This window comes from Oryx dammah, unplaced genomic scaffold (assembly GCF_014754425.2).
Source record: "Oryx dammah isolate SB20612 unplaced genomic scaffold, SCBI_Odam_1.1 HiC_scaffold_2, whole genome shotgun sequence".
Lineage (NCBI taxonomy): Eukaryota > Metazoa > Chordata > Mammalia > Artiodactyla > Bovidae > Oryx > Oryx dammah.
Genome location: NW_024070186.1, coordinates 92,061,969 through 92,082,816, shown reverse-complemented (window position 1 = coordinate 92,082,816; position 20,848 = coordinate 92,061,969). Strand labels below are relative to the sequence as shown.

The 20,848-nt window shown below is 39.3% G+C and overlaps 1 protein-coding gene across 2 annotated transcripts in view; it reads left to right on the top strand.

The window, feature by feature from the left end:
- CFAP91 (cilia and flagella associated protein 91) overlaps positions 1 to 20,087 on the top strand; it is an 84,835-nt gene extending 64,748 nt beyond the window's left edge. Inside the window, exons 16-17 of one of the 2 annotated variants that reach the window (XM_040250982.1) lie at positions 4,108 to 4,260; positions 19,759 to 20,087. In XM_040250982.1, coding sequence (XP_040106916.1) covers positions 4,108 to 4,259 — 152 coding nt within the window. In that variant the 3' untranslated portion in view covers position 4,260; positions 19,759 to 20,087. Of the gene's footprint in view, positions 1 to 4,077; positions 4,261 to 19,758 lie in introns of those variants that run through there. The other variant, XM_040250974.1, reaches the window with a different exon arrangement.
- The last annotated feature ends 761 nt before the right edge of the window (positions 20,088 to 20,848 follow it).

Here is a 20,848-nt window from a genome sequence, read left to right as displayed (position 1 = left end):
AAGCGGGCTTCAGGAGTTGCAGCATGCAGGCCCAGTAGCTGTGTGCATAGTAGCTGTGTGCACAGGCTTAGTTTCTCCGAGGCATATGAAATCTTCCCAGACCAGGGATCGACCCCGAGTCCCCTGCACTGGCAGACAGATTCTTATCCAGTGCACTATCAGGGAAGTCCCAAGTGAGTCTCTTATAGGCAGCATATATATGGTCCTTTTGTGTGTACATTGTCACTGTGTCTTTTGATTGGAGCATTTAGTTCATTTACATTTAAAGTAATTATTGATAGGTAAGGAAGATCCCCTGGAGAAGGGAATGGCAACCCACTCCAATATTCTTGACTGGAGAATTCCAGAGACAGAGGAGCCTGGTGAGCTACAGTCCATGGGGTCACAAAGAGTCGGATGCAACTGAGCAACACACACACACACACACACACACACACCCCCGTTGATAGGTAGGTATTACCATTTTGTTCATTGTTTTGGAGTTGTTTTATTTATTTTGTTTATTCTTTTGTTTATTCTTACCTTCTCTTCCCTTTTAATGATTATTCGTAGTGTTATTTGGATTTCTTTCTCTGTGTGTATCGTAGATTTTTGGGTTTTGGGTACCATTAGGTTTATACATAGATGTAGACAACTCTGTCTATATATAATTAAGTGCTTTATCTCTTAATTTCAAATGCATTTTAACAAGTCTGAATTTTTATTGTGCTCCCTTCATAATTACTGTTTTTCTCATATTTTGTGTCTAATTGCTTTGTGTATCCCTTAGCTGCTTATTGTGGCAATAGGTGATTTTAGTACTTTTCTCTTTTAGCCTTCCTACCAGCTTTCTACATGGTTGATTTACTACCTTAACTATATGTTTACCTTTACCAATGAGTTCCCCCCCCCCATAATTTTCATGTTTCTAGTTTGATCTTTTCTTTTTCACTTAGAGAAGTCCCTTTAACCTTTCTTGTAAAGCTGCTTTGGTGGTACTGAACTCTTTTAGCTTTTGCCTATCTGAAAACTTTTGATCTGTCAAATCCAAATGAAAGCCTTGCCAGGTAGAATATTCTTGGTTGTAGATTTTGCCTTTCATCACCTTAACTGTATCTTGCTACTCTTTTCTGACCTGCAGAGTTTCTGCTACAAAGTCAGCTTGATAGCCTTATGGGAGTTCCCTAGTACATAACTTGTTTCTTTTCCCTTGCTGCTTTTAGTAATATCTCTTTGTCTTTGATTTTTGCAGTTTTAATTACAGTGTGTTTTGATGTGGTCCTCTTTGGGTTGATCCTGTTTGGGGCTCTCTCTGTGCTTCCTTAACTTGCATGTTTCATTCATTTCACAGGTTAGGGAAGTCTTCAGCTATTATGTCTTCAAATGTGTTCTCTGCCACTTTCTCTGTCTTCTCTTTCTGGGACTCCTGTAAGATAAATGTTAGTGTGTGTGATGTTGTTCCAGAGGTCTTTTATACTGTCCTTATTTCTTTTTATTTTTTTCTGTTTAGCTTGAGTGATTACCACTACTCTCTTACAGCTTACTGATCTGTTCCTCGGTATTACTTAATCTACTGTTGATTCCTTCTAGTGTATTTTTCATTTCAGTTACTGTATTTCCATCTGTTTAGTTCTTTGTTTTCTAACTCTTGGTTAAAAACATTTACTGCTCACTCTGTTCATCCATTCTTCTGTAGAGTTCCCTTTTTTGTTGCTATTCTACCTTTTTTATTGAAATATAGTTGATTTACAGTGTTGTGTTAATTTCTGCTGGACAGCAAAGTGATTCAGTTATACATATATATATACATCCTCTTTTTACATTCTTTTCTGCTATGGCTTATCACATGATAGTAAGTATAATTCCCTATGCTTTACAGTAAGACCTTATTTATTCATTCTGTGTCTGGTGAATGAGGGCTACATTCTGGGGAGGCTGTCTGGGGGGCCCAAAGTGTCTCAGAGCTGGTGTTGTCCTGCTGGTTGGTGTGGCTGGGACCCAGCGGGTCCAGGACTGGTGCCAGCCTACTGGTGGGTTGAGCCAGGATCCAAGGTGTCTTGCTGTAGTAGGCCCTGGGGGGTCCCAGTTCTATATTACCTGTGTCCTGGTGTGTAGGGCCAGGTCCTGGGCCCTCTGGTGGACACAACTATGTACATGGGTGGCTGTGGGCTTAGGGTGTTCTAATGCAACCTGTCCATTGGTAGGTAGTGCTGAGTCCCTGCCCACCTACTTGCTTGGCCTGAGGTATTCCATTACTGGTGCCTATAGGCTGATGGGTATAGCCTAGGTCCCAAGGTGAATAAGCTACAGGGAGGATTACAAAATAGTGCTCACCAGCACTAGTATTCATGTGGTAGGGCAAGCTGCCCCAAGTGGTTACTGCCAGTGTCTTTATCCCCAGGGTGAGGTCCAGTTGCCTTCTACCACCCCAGGAGACTCTCCAAGATTAACAGGTGGGCCAGACACATGGTCCTGTCAGATTATTTCTTCTGCCCTAGATTGCACAGTGTATAAGATCTTATGTGTGTCCTTTAAGAGTGGAGTCTATTTCTCACAGCTCATAGGGTCTGCTGAAAGCAAGCCCTGCTGGTCTTCAAAGCCAAATGTTCCAGTACTGTCTTACCAGTGCAAGACCCCTGTGCTATGGAGCCCAATGTGGGGCTCAGACTCCTCACTCTTTGGGTGAATCTCTGCAGTTGTAGTAGGTTTTCCTGTTTGAGGGTTGCCTACTAGGGGTACGGCTCTTGACTATAGCACAACTCTGCCCATCCTACCCATCTATTATGGTTTGTTCTATATTATCTTTAGTTGTAGAGGTCTTTTCTGGTAGGTTCTGGCCTTTCTCATCCATAGTTTCTCTGTAAATAGCTGTAATTTTGCTGTGCCCATGAGAGGAGTTGAGCTTAGAGTCTTCCTAATCTACCACTCTTATTTTTCTAAAATTTGATAGATGAGAATGACCTTGAAGACCTGTATATAGATGAAAATAATAGTAACAACTAAGGTTTAAGTGCATACCAAGTTCCAGAAAATGTATTAAGCATTTATAGAAATACCTTATCTAAATTTCTTAAAACATCTATAGATGTGTTCTCATACTTTAGTTAAGGAAATTAGTGCTTAGAGATGTTACACAATTTGCAGATTGCACCATGGTCTATGTGGCTCCAAAGTCCCCATTCTTTCAACCATACTACTGTGAAGTGTTCTAAGTTTCTATGTGATTTACACTATATAAACTAGCTGACATCTGAACAGCATAGAAGCCATGGTACTTCTTATTGTGCTTTACTAGCTGTATGACTTTAGGCAAATCACCTAATCTCTGTGTCTCAGCTGCCTCATCCGAAAATGGGGATAGTAATAATACTCTTTTAGGGTTGTGAATAGCTTAAATGAATAATTATATGCCAGCTATTTAAAACCATACCTGGCACGAAGTAAGGACAAATGCTAACTGCTACCACCATCATCATCACAGTTACCACTTTTCAAAAGGGAAATGGGATGCTTAATGTACTAAGCCTTGATAATAAATATTCTTAGAATGTAACACTAGGAACAACTGCTAAAGCCATGAACTCAAATTCATCAGTCAACAAGTACCCTTCATATTAGGGACTAAAGCACAAAGAGAAGCATGAGACAAGATCTTTACCTTTAGGTCATTTATAATCTAGGTGAAATACAAAATGTAACTCCCCTGAAGCACTTGAACACTGAATAGACTGGCACAGACTCAAGTGTGATCATGATAAATGTGAGCTGCCTCAGTCAAAGACTTCCTGGAGGAGCTGGTCTTGGGCTGGGCTTTGCAGAAGGGCAGGATCTGGAGTACAGGTATTCCAGGTGAGGGAAGCCACTCAGCCGTGGAGTGAAGGCCAACCTAGGGGGGAGGAGCATGACTAGACTGAACAGAGAGTGAGCAGCAATATTGAGATTTAGGTTGAATTACCTTTGGAATGTGTCCTTCCAAAACTGTAGAAAATTTTCTTTAATCCAGTCAGCTTTAAGCAAGAGAATATGTGGCTTGCAAAGTTATCATCTCTGTCTCTACTCTTTTGAAAACCTTTGGGAATGATCTGTTCTGACGTCCAGAGTAACACATCTCCTGTCCCTTCGGCACAGTGAGGAACTCGCAGCGGAAGCATATCCTGGCAGCCCATCAGATCATCCACAGGCACACAGAAGACATGCTCAAGACGCATTTTGTTGAGCAAGGGCAGACGTCAGACACTGAGCTACTTGAGGGAGAAACTGAAAATGAGCAAAATACCTAAGGTGAGTTTGATTTTTCCTTTGGAAGGGAGCAGGAGGACAAGCAGCATCACTGAGCTCTGTGGAAAATGAAGCACTCCCATTTAAATTGGTGCATTTCATGCATCTGTTTGACAGGCCTGAAGCAGTTACTGTCTGCTAAGGTTTCCACTACAAAGTCAAGAAAAAAGTACCCTTGTGCTTTGTGTCTGTGGCAGCCCAGACTGAATGCGGGAATACAGCAGGGAAAATATTGGTGCATTTCATCTTGGTTATGGAATCTGCTATTGAAACTGTTAGTTGATATGACAGCAGTTAGACTGTTTTGACCAAAAAACAGGACTCAAAATTATTTTTGTAGGTTTTGTTAGCAAATGACTATACTCTATCACAAATAAAGCTACAAAACATGTTTGTGTTATTTAAAACAAAAACCTTGTTCTCATGGAATTAGATGAGGTACCCCTGTCGCACTGAGCTGGCTGCTCAGCATGGCGTGAGGCACAGCCTGCCCAATTTGAGCCCTGATACCCTCTACAGTAGCCACAAGGCTGGGTCTTAGGTTCACCTAACATTCATACTCACAAGATGAACACAGGCCATGTTTGGTATGATTTGAGTATCAATCTCCTCAGAAAGCCATAAGGCCCCACAGCTTCCAACAGCACAGCATCGGGGGTCTCTCTTCCTGCGGGAGCTCTTGCTGAATCCACACAGAGGACCGTGTATCAGAATCCTTTAGTCCCCAGGTTACAAAGCTCAGGTGCAAGGAAAAGAGCTTCGCATTGGGTGGGTACAGAAGCTGACTTGGTTTACATGCCCTGGGACCAGTCTCTCTCATAATTCCATTGGCATAGTTTCCAGGGTCCCCCCAATGGATCTGCCCAGTTACAAAAGTCAGCACACTCAGGAAACCTCAAAGTTACAGTTTCCTGTTAGGTATTAATAGTTTATTTAAAATCCCTCCCAGTCAGATGCTAGTTACTAATCGGGTCATTTTTACCTTTAGTAATGTTGCTTACATGTGTTCAGTCACTCAGTGGTGTCCAACTCTTTGAGGCCCCATGGACCATAGCCCGCCAGGTTTCTCTGTCCATGGAATTTTCCAAGCAAGAATGCTGGAGTGGGCTGCCATTTCCTCCTCCAGGGGATCTTCCTGACCCAGGGATCGAACCCACATCTCCAATGTCTCCTGCATTGGCAGGCAGATTCTTTAGCACTACCTGGGAAGTCCAGTGTTGCTTAGTGACGTAGTTGACACAGATACCACCTTATCAGATTACTGGAGAACAGAGCTACCCTCTAAAATTTGAGAGTAAAATTTTCATGAGAAGGGGTACAGAGTGAACCTTTACCTGTAACTTTCCCCTTAAGCCTCCCATGGTAAGAGGCACACTGTTTGCTGTTTTACCCTTGAGGCTGTGCTATCTGGTTAGGGAAGGCACTAAGGCTTAGGGAGCAATCTGAACCTCGCATCGAGGAGGTTTGGGTGTTGGCAACCTACCACTAACTGTACAATCTTATACTTTCATTGAGATTTCCTTAAGGAAATTCATTAATAATGAAATAACCTCTGAAATCACTGAAAATATAAGCCATATATTTACATGTAATGTAACATCTATATAATAGCTATATAGTATAAATTCAAGAATCAAAGCATTTTGCCTAACTTATTATTGTGTTAAAAATCAGCCCTAGAAGTGCAATTCCTCCACTGGGTCCCTTGGATCTCTCCCTGTCCAGTTGATGTTTGAGAGTGAGTGAAAGAATCTGAGCATGCACTGGGAAGAACTCAGCTGTAAGGCATTGCCAGCCAGTGCTCCAGATGGATGAAGGACTGAGTGCTTTGGTCTTGAAACAATGATCTGGGCAGCATATCACAGCATCCTGTGAATGTATAAAGACCCAGCTTTCTGGTGGAAGATAGGAGATGGTGAAAGGGAAAGTCGCTCAGTCGTGTCCAACTCTTTGCGAGTCCATGGACTATACAGTCCATAGAATTCTCCAGAGAGGTGATGAGGGCTGACTTAAGGCAATAATATAAATTATAACAGTGAGCCGAGACATACCACTGAGACAGGATGGTGGAGTAGAAGGACATGAGCTTACCTCTTCTTATGGAAACATCAAAATCACAACTAACTGCTGAAAATCCATCAGCAGAAAAACGTTGGAACCTATCAAAAAAGATACCCTGCATCCAAAGACAAAGAAGAAGCCACGATGAGACGACTGGAGGGGCGCAATACAATCAAATCCCATACATACCAGGTGGGTGACCCAGTAACTGGAAAATAATTTTGCCGTAGAAGCTCTCTTACATGAGTGAAAGATCCAAGCTCCATGTCAGGCTCCCTACCTTGGGGTCTGGCAGTGGGAGGAGGAGCCCCCGAAAACCTAGCTTCGAAGGCCAGCAAGATTTGATCAGAGAAATTCCACAGGACTGGGGGAAACAGAAACTCTGTGTGTGGAGGGTGCACTCAGGGTCTCAAGTGGCCCAAGGGGAAAGCGGTAACCTCTAAGAGACTGGGCCAGACTTCTCTGCTGGTACTGGAAGTCTCCTGCAGAGGCGAGGAGCAACCGTGGCTCAGTGTGGGGACAAGAACACGGGCAGCAGTAGTTCTGGGGAGTGCTCATTGGTGGGACCCTCCTCGAGGCTGCCATTTTCTCACTGAGACCTGGTCCCACCCCACAGTCTGTAAGTTTCAGTGTGAGTGCCTTGGGCCAAACAGCCAACAGGTCAGGAACAAAGCCCTACCCATCAGCAGACATGCTACATGTAAAAGGATGAAATTAGAACACTCAACACCATACACAAAAATAAACTCAAAAGAGATTAAAGCTCTAAATGTAAAGCCAGACACTATAAAACTCTTAGAGGAAACAAAGAATACTCTTTGGCATAAATTGCAACAAGATCTTTTTTGACCCACCACCTACAGTAATGAAAATAAAAATAAACAAAGAAACCTAATTAAAAGCTTTTGCAAACAGTTCACGCAGCTCAGTATCAAAAGCACAAACAACCCAATCAAAAAAAAAAGGGGGGGGAAGAAGGCCTAAATAGACATTTCTCCAAAGAAGAGATATAGATGGCCAATGGCCAAGAGGCACATGAAAAGATGCTCATTACTAATTATTAGAAAAATGCAAATCAAAGCTGCAATGAGATCATCACCTCACACTAATCACAATGGCCACCATCAAGGAGCCTACAAATAGTAAATGCGGGAGAGGGTATGACGAAAAGGGAACCTTCTTACACTGTTGGTAGGAATGTCAGTTGGTGCAGCCACTATGGAAAACAGTATGGAAGTTCCTTAAAAAACCAAACATAGAACTACTCTGTGATCCAGCAATTCCACTCCTGGGCATACATCCAGAGAAAACCATGGTTCAAAAGGATACACTCACCAATGTTCATTAAAGCACTGTTTACAGTAATCAAGGCATGGAACCAACCTAAATGTCCATCAACAGATGAATGGATAAAGATGTGGTGCATGTATACAGTGGAATATTACTCAGCCATAAAAAGGAGTGAAATAATGCCATTTGCAGCAGCATGGGTGGACCTGGAGATTATCATATCAAGGGAAGTAAGTCAGACAGATTATCATGGTATCACTTACACATGGAATCTTTTAAAAATGATACAACTAAACTTATCTACAAAACAGAAAGAGACTCACAGACTTAGAGAAAAAAATTATGGTTACCAGGGGGGAAGGCTGGGAGGGATAGATAGGAGTTTGAGACTGACATGTATACATTGCTATATTTAAAATAAAATGCCTTTCCCTGAGGAAAAAAAATGTAGCAGGAGAAAGAAAAGTATGGTACTGGTAAAAAAAAAAAAAGGAAATATAGATCAATGGACCTAGATAAAAAGCCCAGAAATAAACCTGCACCTGTGGTCAGTTAATCTACAGCAAAGGAGGCAAGAATATACAATGGAGAAAAAGCAGTCTCTTCATTAAGTGGTACTTACTGAACTGGACAGCTACATGTAAAAAATGAAATTAGAGTATTCTTTAACTCTACACACAAAAGTAAATTCAGAATACACTAAAGACCTAAATGTAAGGTCAGATACTATAAAACTCAGAGGAAAACAGGCAGAATACTCGGACATAAATCACAGCAATAACTTTTTCAGTCCATCTCGAAGAGTAATGGAAATAAAAATGGATAAATGGGAAATTAAAGGCTTTTGCACAGCAAAGGAAACCATAAACAAAAAGACAACCCACAGAAAGGGAGAAAATATTTGCAAGCACTGTGACCAAAAAGGGGTAAGTTTCCAAAATTTGTAACCAGCTCATAAAGCTCAATATCAAAAAACTCAAACAACTCAATCAAAAAATAAGTTATGCTTATCAGTGAGAAATGGTGGTGGGGGAGGGATAAATTGGGAGTTTGAGATTGACATGTACACACACACACACACTGCTGTATTAAAATAGGTAACCAACAAAGACCTATTGTATAGCACAGGGAATCTGCTCAGTACTCATAAAAACCTACGTGGAGAAAGAACCTGAGAAAGAATAGATACACAGGTATGTATAACTCAGTCACTTTGCTGTACACCTGAAATGTACACAACATTGTTAAGCAATTATACTCCAATATAAAATAAATTTAAATAGTAAATCAGCCTTAATGTTAGAGCAGTCACTATTTCTACATGCAAATTTAATAAGATTAATAATTATTCTCATAATAGGTGGTTGAAAAGCTGAGCAGTGCTTCCACAAGCTTTATAAGACCAGAGGGACAAAAACTGGAGTCAAGGTTGAGACCCTGGTGAATGTCCTCTGTTTAGGCTGGGACTCCACAAGGCTCTGCCAGTAGTAGACAGTGTCCATTAGAAGTAACCATCCTTGAATAGACTACAGTTTAGCTTCTAATCACCCGAATGATCCCCAGAACCCTCAGTTACACAAAATGAATTTAAAGACCCTTGATTCCTGTTGCCTCAAAGAAATTATCAGAAACAAAACTTAAATTCTCCTTGGAGAAAGTTGGCATCATCCTAGACCTGAATTTATTTTCAGAATTTTTCATGAATAATTTCCAAACAAGGATATACGGGTACATGAAGGATATACAGGTACATGACAACTTGAACAAGTAGCAGAAAGTACAGATAATAGAAACAAACCTAAAGGGATCTAAAATTGGAATTATTAGACACAGACTTTAGAATAACTGTGCTTACTGCTATATACTTCTAGCCTCCAGAATTGTGAGAAAATACATTTTTGTTGCTTAAATCACCCAGCGCATGGTATTTTGTTATAGCAGTCTGAGCCAAGACAGATTTTGGTACCAAAAGTGAAGCTGCTGTAATAATACCTAAATGTGTGGAAGCAACTTTGGAACTAGATAATGTGTAGAGATGGGAAGATTTTTGAGGTGCATACTGAGAATATGGATGTTAAGGGCAATTCTGGCGAGCTCTTAGATGGAAATGTGGAATGTGTTACTGGAAACTGGAGGAAGGGCAATCCATATTTTAAAGTGGCAAAGACCTTGGCTGAACTGTGTTCTAGTGTTTTGTGGAAGATAGAACTTCTAAGCAATGAAACTGGATATTTAGCTGAGAAGATGTCTATGCAAAGTGTTGAAGGAGCAACTTGGTTCCTTCTGACTGCTTTTATGGTAAAATATGAAAGGAGAGAGAGAAACTGGAGAAGGAATGGTTAAGCAAAAAAACAAGGATTTGTAGATTTGGAAAATTCTCAACCTAGCCATATTTCAAAAAGTGAGAAAGTCCATTCTGAAAAAGAAATCTAAAGGTATAGCTGGACAGCTATCTAATAAAGAGTCTGTGGAATTGTAAGAGTAGGAACACCGCCGGTTTGAAGTGAAGGAATGGATACACTATGAAATGAAGGAAGGCTGTCAGACTTGTCCAGTTTGACAGGATTATACAATAGAGCCATTATGCTGCAAATGTGCACCATTATTTAAGAAGAGAGAAACTAATGCTGAAGGCGATTCAGAGCTTGTCAACCAGTGTTTCAGCTTCAACAGGTCAGATGGCCTCTGCCCAGAACTGAAGGACAGGACTGCCTATGGCACCCTACCTGGATCTCCAAAGTGGCCATGGAGATGGGGTACACCAGAGCTGGAGGGGTGGGCCACTCCCAGAGCCATGGAGAAATGCTGCCATCCCAGTGGACCTAGAGGGCAGGAAAGGGAATTAAGCTCAAGCTTTAAGATCCAATAGAATTTGTCTAGCTAAGCCTTGGACTTGCTTGGGACCCATTATTCCTTTCTTCCTTCTGATTTCTCCCTCTTGGAATGGGACTATCTATCCTATGCCTGTCCCACCATTGTATTTTGGAAGTGCATAATGTATCTGGTTCACAGCTGGAGAGAAATATTGCCTCTGGAAGAATCATACCTTTGAGTCTTCCCCCATTTCTGATTTAGATGACAATTTGGATTTCAGACCTTAGAGTTGGTGCCTGAATGAGTTAAGACTCTGGGGGCTCTTGAGTTGGAACGAATGTATCCTGCATGTGAGAAGAACATGATTTTGGGAGGCTTTGGTGGAATGCAATACAGTGAACTGTGTCCTCCCCAAATTTGTATGTTGAAGCCCTAACCTCCTTTATGATGTCATTTGGAAATGAGGACTGTGAGATAGAATTAGATGGGACATAGCAAGAAGGCAGCCATCTACAAGCCATGAAGAGAATTATCCCCAGAAACTGATCAGGCTGGCACCTGATCTTGGACTTCAACCCTCCAGAACTGTGAGAAAATAAATTTCTAATAATTAAAACAATCTTGAGAAGAATAAAGCTGAAGGTATAATTCACCCTAATTTCAAACTACACTACAGGGCTACAGTAATCAAAACTGTATAGTACTGGCATAAAAAACAGACAAATAGATCAATGGAAAAGAACAGAGACCCCTTAAAGCTACACTTATATGGGCAATTAATCTACAACAAAAGAGGCAAGAATATACAATGGGTAAAATGCAGCTTTTTCAATAAACGGTGTTGGGGAAACAAGACAGCTACATGGAAAAGAAACTGGACTGCTTCCTCACACCATGCACAAAAATAAATATAAGACCTGAAACCATAAAACTTCTAGAAGAAAACATAAGCAGGATGCTCTTTGACACTGACTTTCATTGTATATACATATAAAGAGTGAGAGAGAGGTGCAAGGGAACCAAAGCAAAAATAAATAGGACCACATCAAATTAAAAATCTTTTCATCAGTTAAAGAAATGATCAAAATGAAAAGGCCACATACTGAATGGGCAAAGACATTTGCAAATTTATACATATTTGCCAGACATTTGCAAGTTTATAAATATTTATATTTACATATATATAAGGGGTTAATATCCAATACATATGAAGAACTCACATACCTTCAAAAAAAAATAATAGAGGATCTAAGTAGACTTTCCAGAAAAGACACACAGATGGCCAACAGGCACATGAAAAGATCCTCAATATCAATAATCAGAGAAATGCAAATCAAAACCACAGTGAGATATCATTTCATATCTCACATTTGTCAGAATGGCTGTTATAAAAAAGACCACAAATAACAAATGTTGGAGAGGTTGTAGAGAAAAGAGAATCTTGTGCACTGTCAGCAAAAATGTCAATTGGTACAGCCACTATGGAAAACAGTATGGAGATTCCTCAAAAAATTAAAAATAGACCACTGTATGATCCAGCAATTCCATTGCTGGTATTTATCCAAAGAAAATGAAAACAATAATTAGGAAAGGTATGTGTACCTCTATTTTCATAGCAGCATTATTTACAATTGTTAAGATATAAAAGTAACATAATACCCATTAGTAAATGAATGAATAAAGATGTGGTAGATATACACAGTGGAATACTACTCATAAGAAAGAAGGAATTTTTGCCATTTGTGACAACATGGATGGAACCAGAGACTATTATGCTAAGTGAAATAAATCAGACAGAGAAAGACAAATACTGTCTGATTTCACTTACATGTGAGACCTAAAAAACAAAAGGAAACAGAAAATATAACCATACAGAAACAGTGTCATAGCTATAGAGACAAACAGGTGGTTGCCATGGTTTCCAGAAGGGAAGGGGTGGGTGGGAGAGAGAAATAGGTGAGAGAGATAAGAGGTACAAACTTCTAGCTGCAAAATAAATGAGTCATGGGTATGAAATATAGTTTGGAGAATGTAATCAATAATTGTTATATCTTTGCATGGCGACAGATCATAACCAGACTTATCATGCTGATCATTTTGGCATGTATAGAAAAATTGAATCACTTTGTTATGTAACTGGAACTAACATAATTTTGTAGGTCAAGTATACTTTAAAAACAAACTCAGAAAAAGAGATCAGATTTGTGGTTACCAGAGGTGTTAGGAGGAAAAGGGGAAATTGGACAAATGCAATCAAAAGGTATAAACTTTCAGTTATAAGATAAAGAAGTACCAGGGATGAAATAAACATGATAAATATAGTCAACATTGCTGTTTGTTACATATGAAAAATTTTAAGAGAGTAAATACTAAGGGTTCTCATTTTAAAAAGAAAAGAAAAAGAAAATATGTTTCTGCTGTTTAAGCTACCTAGTCTAACGTATTTTGTTCTGGCATCCTGAGCTAAGGCACTTAATATGTTCAAAGAAATGAAAGTCAATATTGAAATTTTTAAGAGAACAAGAAATGACTTAAAAAAACAAGATATAGCAGATTTTGAAGAAAGTAGAAATTCTAAAATTTAAAAATATAGCAGTCAACATGGGAAACTCAAAGAGCAGGATATATAAAGCTGAAGGAAAATTAGCAAAGTAGAAGATCAGAATAATTTATGTAGAAAGAATCAGAGAGCCAAAGAGTTGGAAACGACAGAAGAGGATAGAGTAGGGTAACTTAATCCTTAGGAAGGGACAAAATAGTAGTAGGCATGGACTAATTCAAGAACGTTGACTTCTAACAGAAGATATGTGTTGGGAAATTATATAAAATATGAATTTTCTGAAACTGATAAAAGTCAATGTTTAGAAGTCTTCTCAACCCTGAGTAGACAAAAAGAAATCTATATCTATATACATTTTTAAATGACTACTGAAAAGATATCTTAAATGTTAAGAAAGAAAAGATGAATTACCTTCAGAAGAGTAAAAATTATGCTGACAGTTAACTTCTCACCAGAAACAAAAACAGAAAATAATGGAATGATATATTCAGTGTGCTTAAATAGTATTAATAAAGTAGAATTCTATACCTTGCAAAAATACTCTTTGAGAATGACAGTAAAAAGACATTTTCATATAAATGAAACAGAAAATTTGTCACTATGAGATGTTCTTTAAGCAGAAGGAAAATTGGAAGGCTGAAGATAAATGAAGGATTAACATATGGATAAATACGTATTGACTGCATATAACAACAAGACGAAGAAACAGCAACAATGGCAGCAACTCAGCTATACAACAAGAGCAGTATGTAAGTTAGAAAGGGCATGCTGCTGCTGCTAAGTCGCTTCAGTCATGTCCGACTCTGTGTGACCCCATGGACGTCAGCCCACCAGGCTCCCCCGTCCCTGGGATTCTCCAGGCAAGAACACTGGAGTGGGTTGCCATTTCCTTTGCCAATGCATGAAAGTGAAGTCGCTCAGTCGTGTCTGACTAGTAGCGACCCCATGGACTGCAGCCTACCAGGCTCCTCCATCCATGGGATTTTCCAGGCAAGAGTACTGGAGTGGGGTGCCATTGCCTTCTCCTAGAAAGGGCATAGATGGATTAAATTGTCCTAAGGCACTTGCTTTGTCTAGGAGGATAAAAGTATCATCTAATATTATGACTGATAACTCAAGGAAACATTTTGTATCCTTTAGGGTAACTCCTAAAGGATACTGAAAGCATGTGTGACATTTAAACCAATAGAAGAAAATGGAATAAACAAAAAACACTGAATACAAAAGGAGGGCAGAAAGGAGAGGAAAAAGGAAACAGAACCAATAGAAAGCACTGAATAAAATGATAGGTGTTTATCACTGATTTGTCATTAATTACACTAAATGTCGATGGACTAAATGCTCAAAATCAGAATTTGTCTGACTGAATTAAAAAAAGCTCAATTGTCTACCTAAAATTTTATGAGACATATATAAAGTCTAAATAGAATGGTTACAAAAAGAGTAAAAGATACCATGAAAACATCATCCACAAGAAAGCTGATGTAACTATATTAATAACAAGGTTTTAAGCCAGAAAGCACTTATTAGAGCCAAAGAGGGACACTTCAGGTTTAATTCACTGGGAAAGCAAAGTGATTCACAATTTTAATATATCTAGTAACATGGCTTTTTTGGAGGAAGCCAAATTACAGGTTGCTGGGAGGGATTGGGGAACAGGAGGAGAAGGGGATGACAGAGGATGAGATGGTTGGATGGCATCACCAACTCAATGGACATGAGTTTGAGTAAACTCCAGGAGTTGGTGATGGATAGGGAGGCCTGGTGTGTTGTGATTCATGGGGTCGCAAAGAGTGCGACAGGACTGAGCAACTGAACTGAAACTACAGGGAGGGAACACAGTCCCACCCATAGCAGAAAACTGGATTAAAGGTTTACTGAGCATGGCCTTGCCCACTAGAGCAAGACCCAATTTTCCCTAGAGCCAGACCCTCCCATCAGGAAGCTTCTATAAGCCTCTTATCCTCATCCATCAGAGGGCAGACAGAATGAAAACCACAATCACAGAAAACTAACCAAACTAATCACATGGACCACAGCCTTGTCTAACTCAATTAAACTATTAAGCTATGCTGTGTAGGGCCACCCAAGACGGATGGGCCATGGTGGAGAGTTCTGACAAAATGTGGTCCAGTGGAGAAGGGAATGGCAAACCATTTCAGCATTTTTGCCTTGAGAACCCCATGAACAGTATGAAAAGGCAAAAAGATAGGACACTGAAAGATGAGCTCCCCAGGTCTGTAGGTGCCCCATATGCTATTGGAGAAGAGCTGAGAAATAGCTCCAGAAGGAATGAAGAGGCTGAGCCAAAGCAGAAACAGTGCCCAGTTGTGGGTGTGCCTGGTGGTGAAAGTGAAGTCCGATGCTGTAAAGAACAATACTGCGTAGGAACCCAGAATGTCAGGTCCATGAATCAAGGTAAATTGGAAGTGATCAAACAAGAGATGGCAAAAGTAAACATCGGCATTTTAGGAATCAGTGAACTAAAATGGACGGGACTGTGAGGATTTAATTCAAATGACCATTACATCTACTACTGTGGGCAAGAATCCCTTGAAAGAAATGGAGTAGCCCTCATAGTCAACAAAAGAGTCCAAAATGCAATACTTGGGTGTAATCGGAAAAAACAACAGAATTATCTCTGTTCATTTCCAGGGCAAACCATTCAGTATCACAGTAATCCAAGTATGCCCCAACCACTAATGCTGAAGAAGCTGAAGCTGAATGGTTCTATGAAGACCTAAAACAAAAATGTTAGAGAGGATGTGGAGAACCTAGAAAGTATATTAAAAAGCAGAGACATCACTTTGCCAACAAAGGTCCGTCTAGTCAAAGCTATGGTTTTTCCAGTAGTCATGTATGGATGTGAGAGTTGGACCATAAAGAAGGCTGTGTGCCAAAGAATTAATGCTTTTAAGTGTGGTGTTGGAGAAGACTCCTGAGAGTCCCTTGGACTGCAAGGAGATCAAACCAGTCAATCCTAAAATATATCAACCCTGAATATTCATTGGAAGGACTGATGGTCAAGTTGAAGCTCCAATACTTAGGCCACCTGATGCAAAGAGCTGACTCATTGGAAAAGACCCTGATGCTGGGAAAGATTGAAGGTGGGAGGAGAAGGGGACAACGGGACGAGATGATTCAATGGTATCACCGACTCAATGGACATGAGTTTGAGCAGGCTCCAGGAGATGGTGAGGGACAAGAAAGCTTGGTGTGCTACAGTGCACTGGGTCACAAAGAGTCAGACATGACTGAACGACTGAACAACAACATGATTCTGGGAAATGTTAATCTGTATCAAGGACTGATATACTGAGCAAAGGGAAGAAAACATTTAAAAATGGAAGATTTGAGATACATAGTTAAGAAACTTAAATGGGCATTTTAGAACAATATACCCAACAACTCCAGGATGCATATTATTTTAGGCACACATAGAACATTTGCAAAAATTGATTATATGCTGTGTCATAAAACAAGTATCAACCATTTCAAAGAGTTGAAATCATCCCCGTGTGTCCTCTGATTTAAAAAAAAAAAAAGCAATGAAACTAGAAATCAATGACAAGATCATTGTAATATGTTTGGAAATTACATGCAAATGTTTGAAGTATCATAACAGAAACTAGAAAATATTTTGAGCTGAAAAATGACAAAAATGCATCCAATTTGTGAAATGCTGCTGATGTGATGCTTAGAAGGAAATTTGTAGGCTTAGAGGCATTTATTAGAACAGAAAAGATGAAAATAAGATTAAGTATCCTTTTTTAGAAGTTAGAAAAAGAAATTAGATGCAAAAAAAGTAAAAAGAAGGAAATTAAATTAACAGAAATTAAAACAGAAAATAGACATCTTCTGATGCTGGAAAGGATATAGCAGGTAGCTGCAACAATTAGAAAAAATAATTGATATATTGTAAGTGTCATTTTTAAACAGGGAAGAGCTGTGGAAATAAAGGGGACTCAATGAACTAAAGGATAGACAGGAAAGAGTTCTTCCTAAGTGATCTATGATCACTGGCCATTTTTCCCCCCTCGGGGCATTGGTAACATCTAGGCACAAGACTTTACTAGGGGAAACAGAAACCAGCAAGGCTTTTAGAGTCTGTGGTGGGGGCTGGGGGGTATGGATTGGAATCTAGAGGAGCCCCAAATGTAAGGCCGATTTTCCCCCGGAGCTTTAGGGTTTTGGTAGACAACTCTTTTACTAGTGGAAAAATGTTTGAATCTATCGTGTTATTTACCTAGCTGTGTTAATGTGATCCTCACTCAGTCTTGAAGATTTAATCGTTGTTGAATCCATGTTCCATGATTTTTTCTTTGTCAGAAATAGCGGAATATCTTAAATTGCCCTATGACTCTGATGTTCAATGGCTTAGCAATAGTAACATTGTAGTGTGATTTTTGTGAACTCAAAACAAGATTGAGATTTTTCTAAGTAAGAAAGCGACCCTCAACCACTATCATGGAATACTGAAGGACTTTGGAATCAGCTTTTGCTGCAGACTTGGTAATATTTTTTTAATGACTCCAACCTAAAATTACAAAGTAACACAGAGCTTATATGCAGAATTTATACTATGGTAAAGTCATTTCAGTGGCAACTAACAGTGTCTGAATCACAAATAACAGTAAGCTACTTTATATACTTCCCCTGCTGCCAAAGCTAAAAAAATAAGGTCTCCATTCCCATGCGTATTTGCAGTGAATGTATTTTCTGAACTTAAACTATAATTCCAGGAACACTTTTTAGACCTTGAAACAAGTGCAAAGAAAATTTCCATATTCAAAGTTATTGAAGTGTGCAATGGAAGCATGTCCACCTAACCTTCAATTGGAAGTGATTAATCTAAATTGTAATGATGTGCTAAAAGGCATTAAATATCAAGAGAAGAAGTGATTGGAATTCTGTAGGTGCCTTCCAGGCAATAAATATGCACAATTAAAAGTATATGCTTGGGGCTTCCCTGGTGGCTCAGTGATAAGGAATCTGCCTGCTGATGTAGGAGACACGGGTTCAATCTCTGATCCAGGAAGATAAAGCCCATACCCAGTTATTGAGCCTGTGCTCTAGAGTCTGGGAGCCAAAACTACTGAGCTCACATGGCACAACTATTTAAGCCCGCACGCTCTAGAGTCTGTTCTCCGCAACAAGAGAAGCCATGGCGATGAGAAACCCGCACACCGAAAGTAGAGCAGCCCTTGCTCTCTGAAACTAGGGAAGAGCCCGCATGGCAGTGAAGACCCAGCACAGTCAAAAATAAACAGTATTTCTCTTAAAAAAGCATATGTTTAGGGATTGAGATCAGTACTGCCAGCACTTATCTGTGAAAGACTTTTCTGAAATTGATTTACACATTGTGTTGGTTTCAGGTATACAGCAAAAAGATTTGGTTCTAAAATTGTTCTCCATTATATGTTATTGCAAGCTACTGAATATAGTTCCCTGGCTATACAGTAAATCCTTGTTGTTTATTTATACATGGTCGTGTGTATCTATTAATCACACATTCCTAATTTATCCATCCTTTGCCCCTTTCCTCTTTGGTTAAGTTTCTTTCCTATGTCTGTGAGTCTGTTTCTGTTTTGTAAATAAGTTCATTTGTACTGTTTATTAGATTCCACATATAAGTGATACCATATATTTGTCTAAAAAAGCATTTTCAAAACTGAAATAGGGGAAAGTCTCATTGCCTATCACCATTAACAGATGACCATCTGCAGTCAGTTTTAATATGTGAACCCCAATTAATCAAAATGATGTTCCCTAAATAAGAGTTTCATTCTTTTCTTCAGGAGACTTGTATTGCAAAAAAAAACCCCAAAACCTGCAGTCAGTTATTATTACTATCTTTTGAGTTTTATCAATGAATTTGTTTTCTTTCTTGTTATTTTAGTACCTACATAGTATGCGCACTTTTGTATTTTGGCCCATAAAGTCTAAAATATTTACCATCAGGCCCTTTGAAGAAAAAGTCTGTTAATTGCTATTCTACAGCAGATAAAAAGAATGAAGAACTAAATGTAAACACATGGATGAATCTCAAAAATATAATAAGTATTGAAAAAAGCCAAATTAAGAAAAATCTACAGTATGAGACTATATCAAGGTCAAAATCAGCACTAAACTACTGTATTGCAGAATAGTGATTATTTTTAGAGGGTAAGGAGAGGGTTGTGATTGGGACTAAGTGGGAGCTTATGGGATTTCTTGACCTGGGTGATATCTACAGAGATTAGTAGTACACATTTATTAAGTTGCACATTGATTTTTTTATACTTTCCTTTATGTGTCGTATTCTGTAGTTAAAAGTTAGAAATATCTATGTGTATATACAAACATGTACACAGATGTCTTATGCCTGCATATACACAGAATAATCCTGGAAAGATCAACGAGATCTTGGTAAGCAACTCTTGCTAGGCATGTGAACTGAGGACTGGAGGTCAGACTGAAGGGAAAGCGGCTTACCTTCCCCACATTTCTGTCCTTTTGTAGTCGCAATTTTTTTTTTTTTACAATGTGTATGTATTAATTTTTCAGTTATAACCCAGTGAATATAAAGTGTTTTTAAGTGCTAGAATTTAGAAACTGAGACCCTGTGAGTTAGGAAATGTTTGGACCATGGGGCCCAAAAACAGCAGAACTGAGCTATGTCTAGACTCTGTAGTTGTATCACAGTAATTTTTCGGATGTGTGGATCTTCTAATGGTTATTTCTAGAAAGATGACAAAATCATAAACATTTGTGTGTGTGTATGTGTTTTTTTACAGACTATGGTCTTTTTAAAGAGAAGCTGTACAAATCACCGTCGTAGAGAATTCCAGTTGTCTGCCCTTCTTCCGAGATGTGCAGCTCTTAGGGCTTGTCAGTGTGTGATGCATGAGGAAACAGATTTCTTTTCTTTAAACTCCCAACGATTTAAAGTGGTTTTCAGTAATAACAATCAAATGAAGGAGCTTTATTCTCTCTGGTGTTTCCTAGATGCTCTACTTAAAGCGAAAATTTTCTCATGTCTCATTTCAACATTTTGTTCACTACAAAGATATACCGGCTTGTTGAGTCAAATATAAATCAGTAAAAAAAAAAATGTTACTGAATATTTCTTAAGTGGTTTTGGTTTGCTGTTCAGAGTGTATTGGCATTATCTGTTAAGGTTGAAAATACGCAATCCCCATGGCCCAGCATTTCACTGTCCAGTAAATGCAGAGTGTGTGCACCAACAGGTGTGACAAGACTGCCGCAGCAGTACTGTTTATGCCGGCTCAGAACTGGAAATCCAAACATCTGGCTCCAGAAAAACAGAAAAATAAGCCCTAGCATATCCATGCAATGTCACGTCAAGTCACCACTGAGCGTTAGCTCTGAGAAGTATATTCATGAAACACCCATGGAGAGGGTGCTGCTGGAGAGCTATCTGCCCATCCCATGTGCTGATAAGAGTCGGGGTTGGATGGATCTCTCCTCATTTAAAGATCAGAAAACAGGAAAAACAGGGACTTCCCTGGTGCTCCAGTGACTAAGACTCTGCATGCCCAGTGCAGGAGGCCTGGGGTTTGATCCCTGGTCAGGGAACTAGATCCCACATGCCACAAGTAAAGAGCCAATGTGCCACAAGTAAAGCCGAATGGATGGATAAATATTTAAAAAAAGAAGAAGAAAATAGAAAAAACAATAAAAAACCCAAAGCATCAGCAAAAAAATCAACATGGGACTCATATAAAGAGCTTATAAAAGAAAGTGTATGTTATGTGAACACAGAATAAAAGCCTATCTTAGAAAATATCTTACTATGAAAATAAGAAAAGCTTCAGACTATCTGTTTGGTGTTTTTAATAGGATGCAAAAAGAAATGGCCCCTTA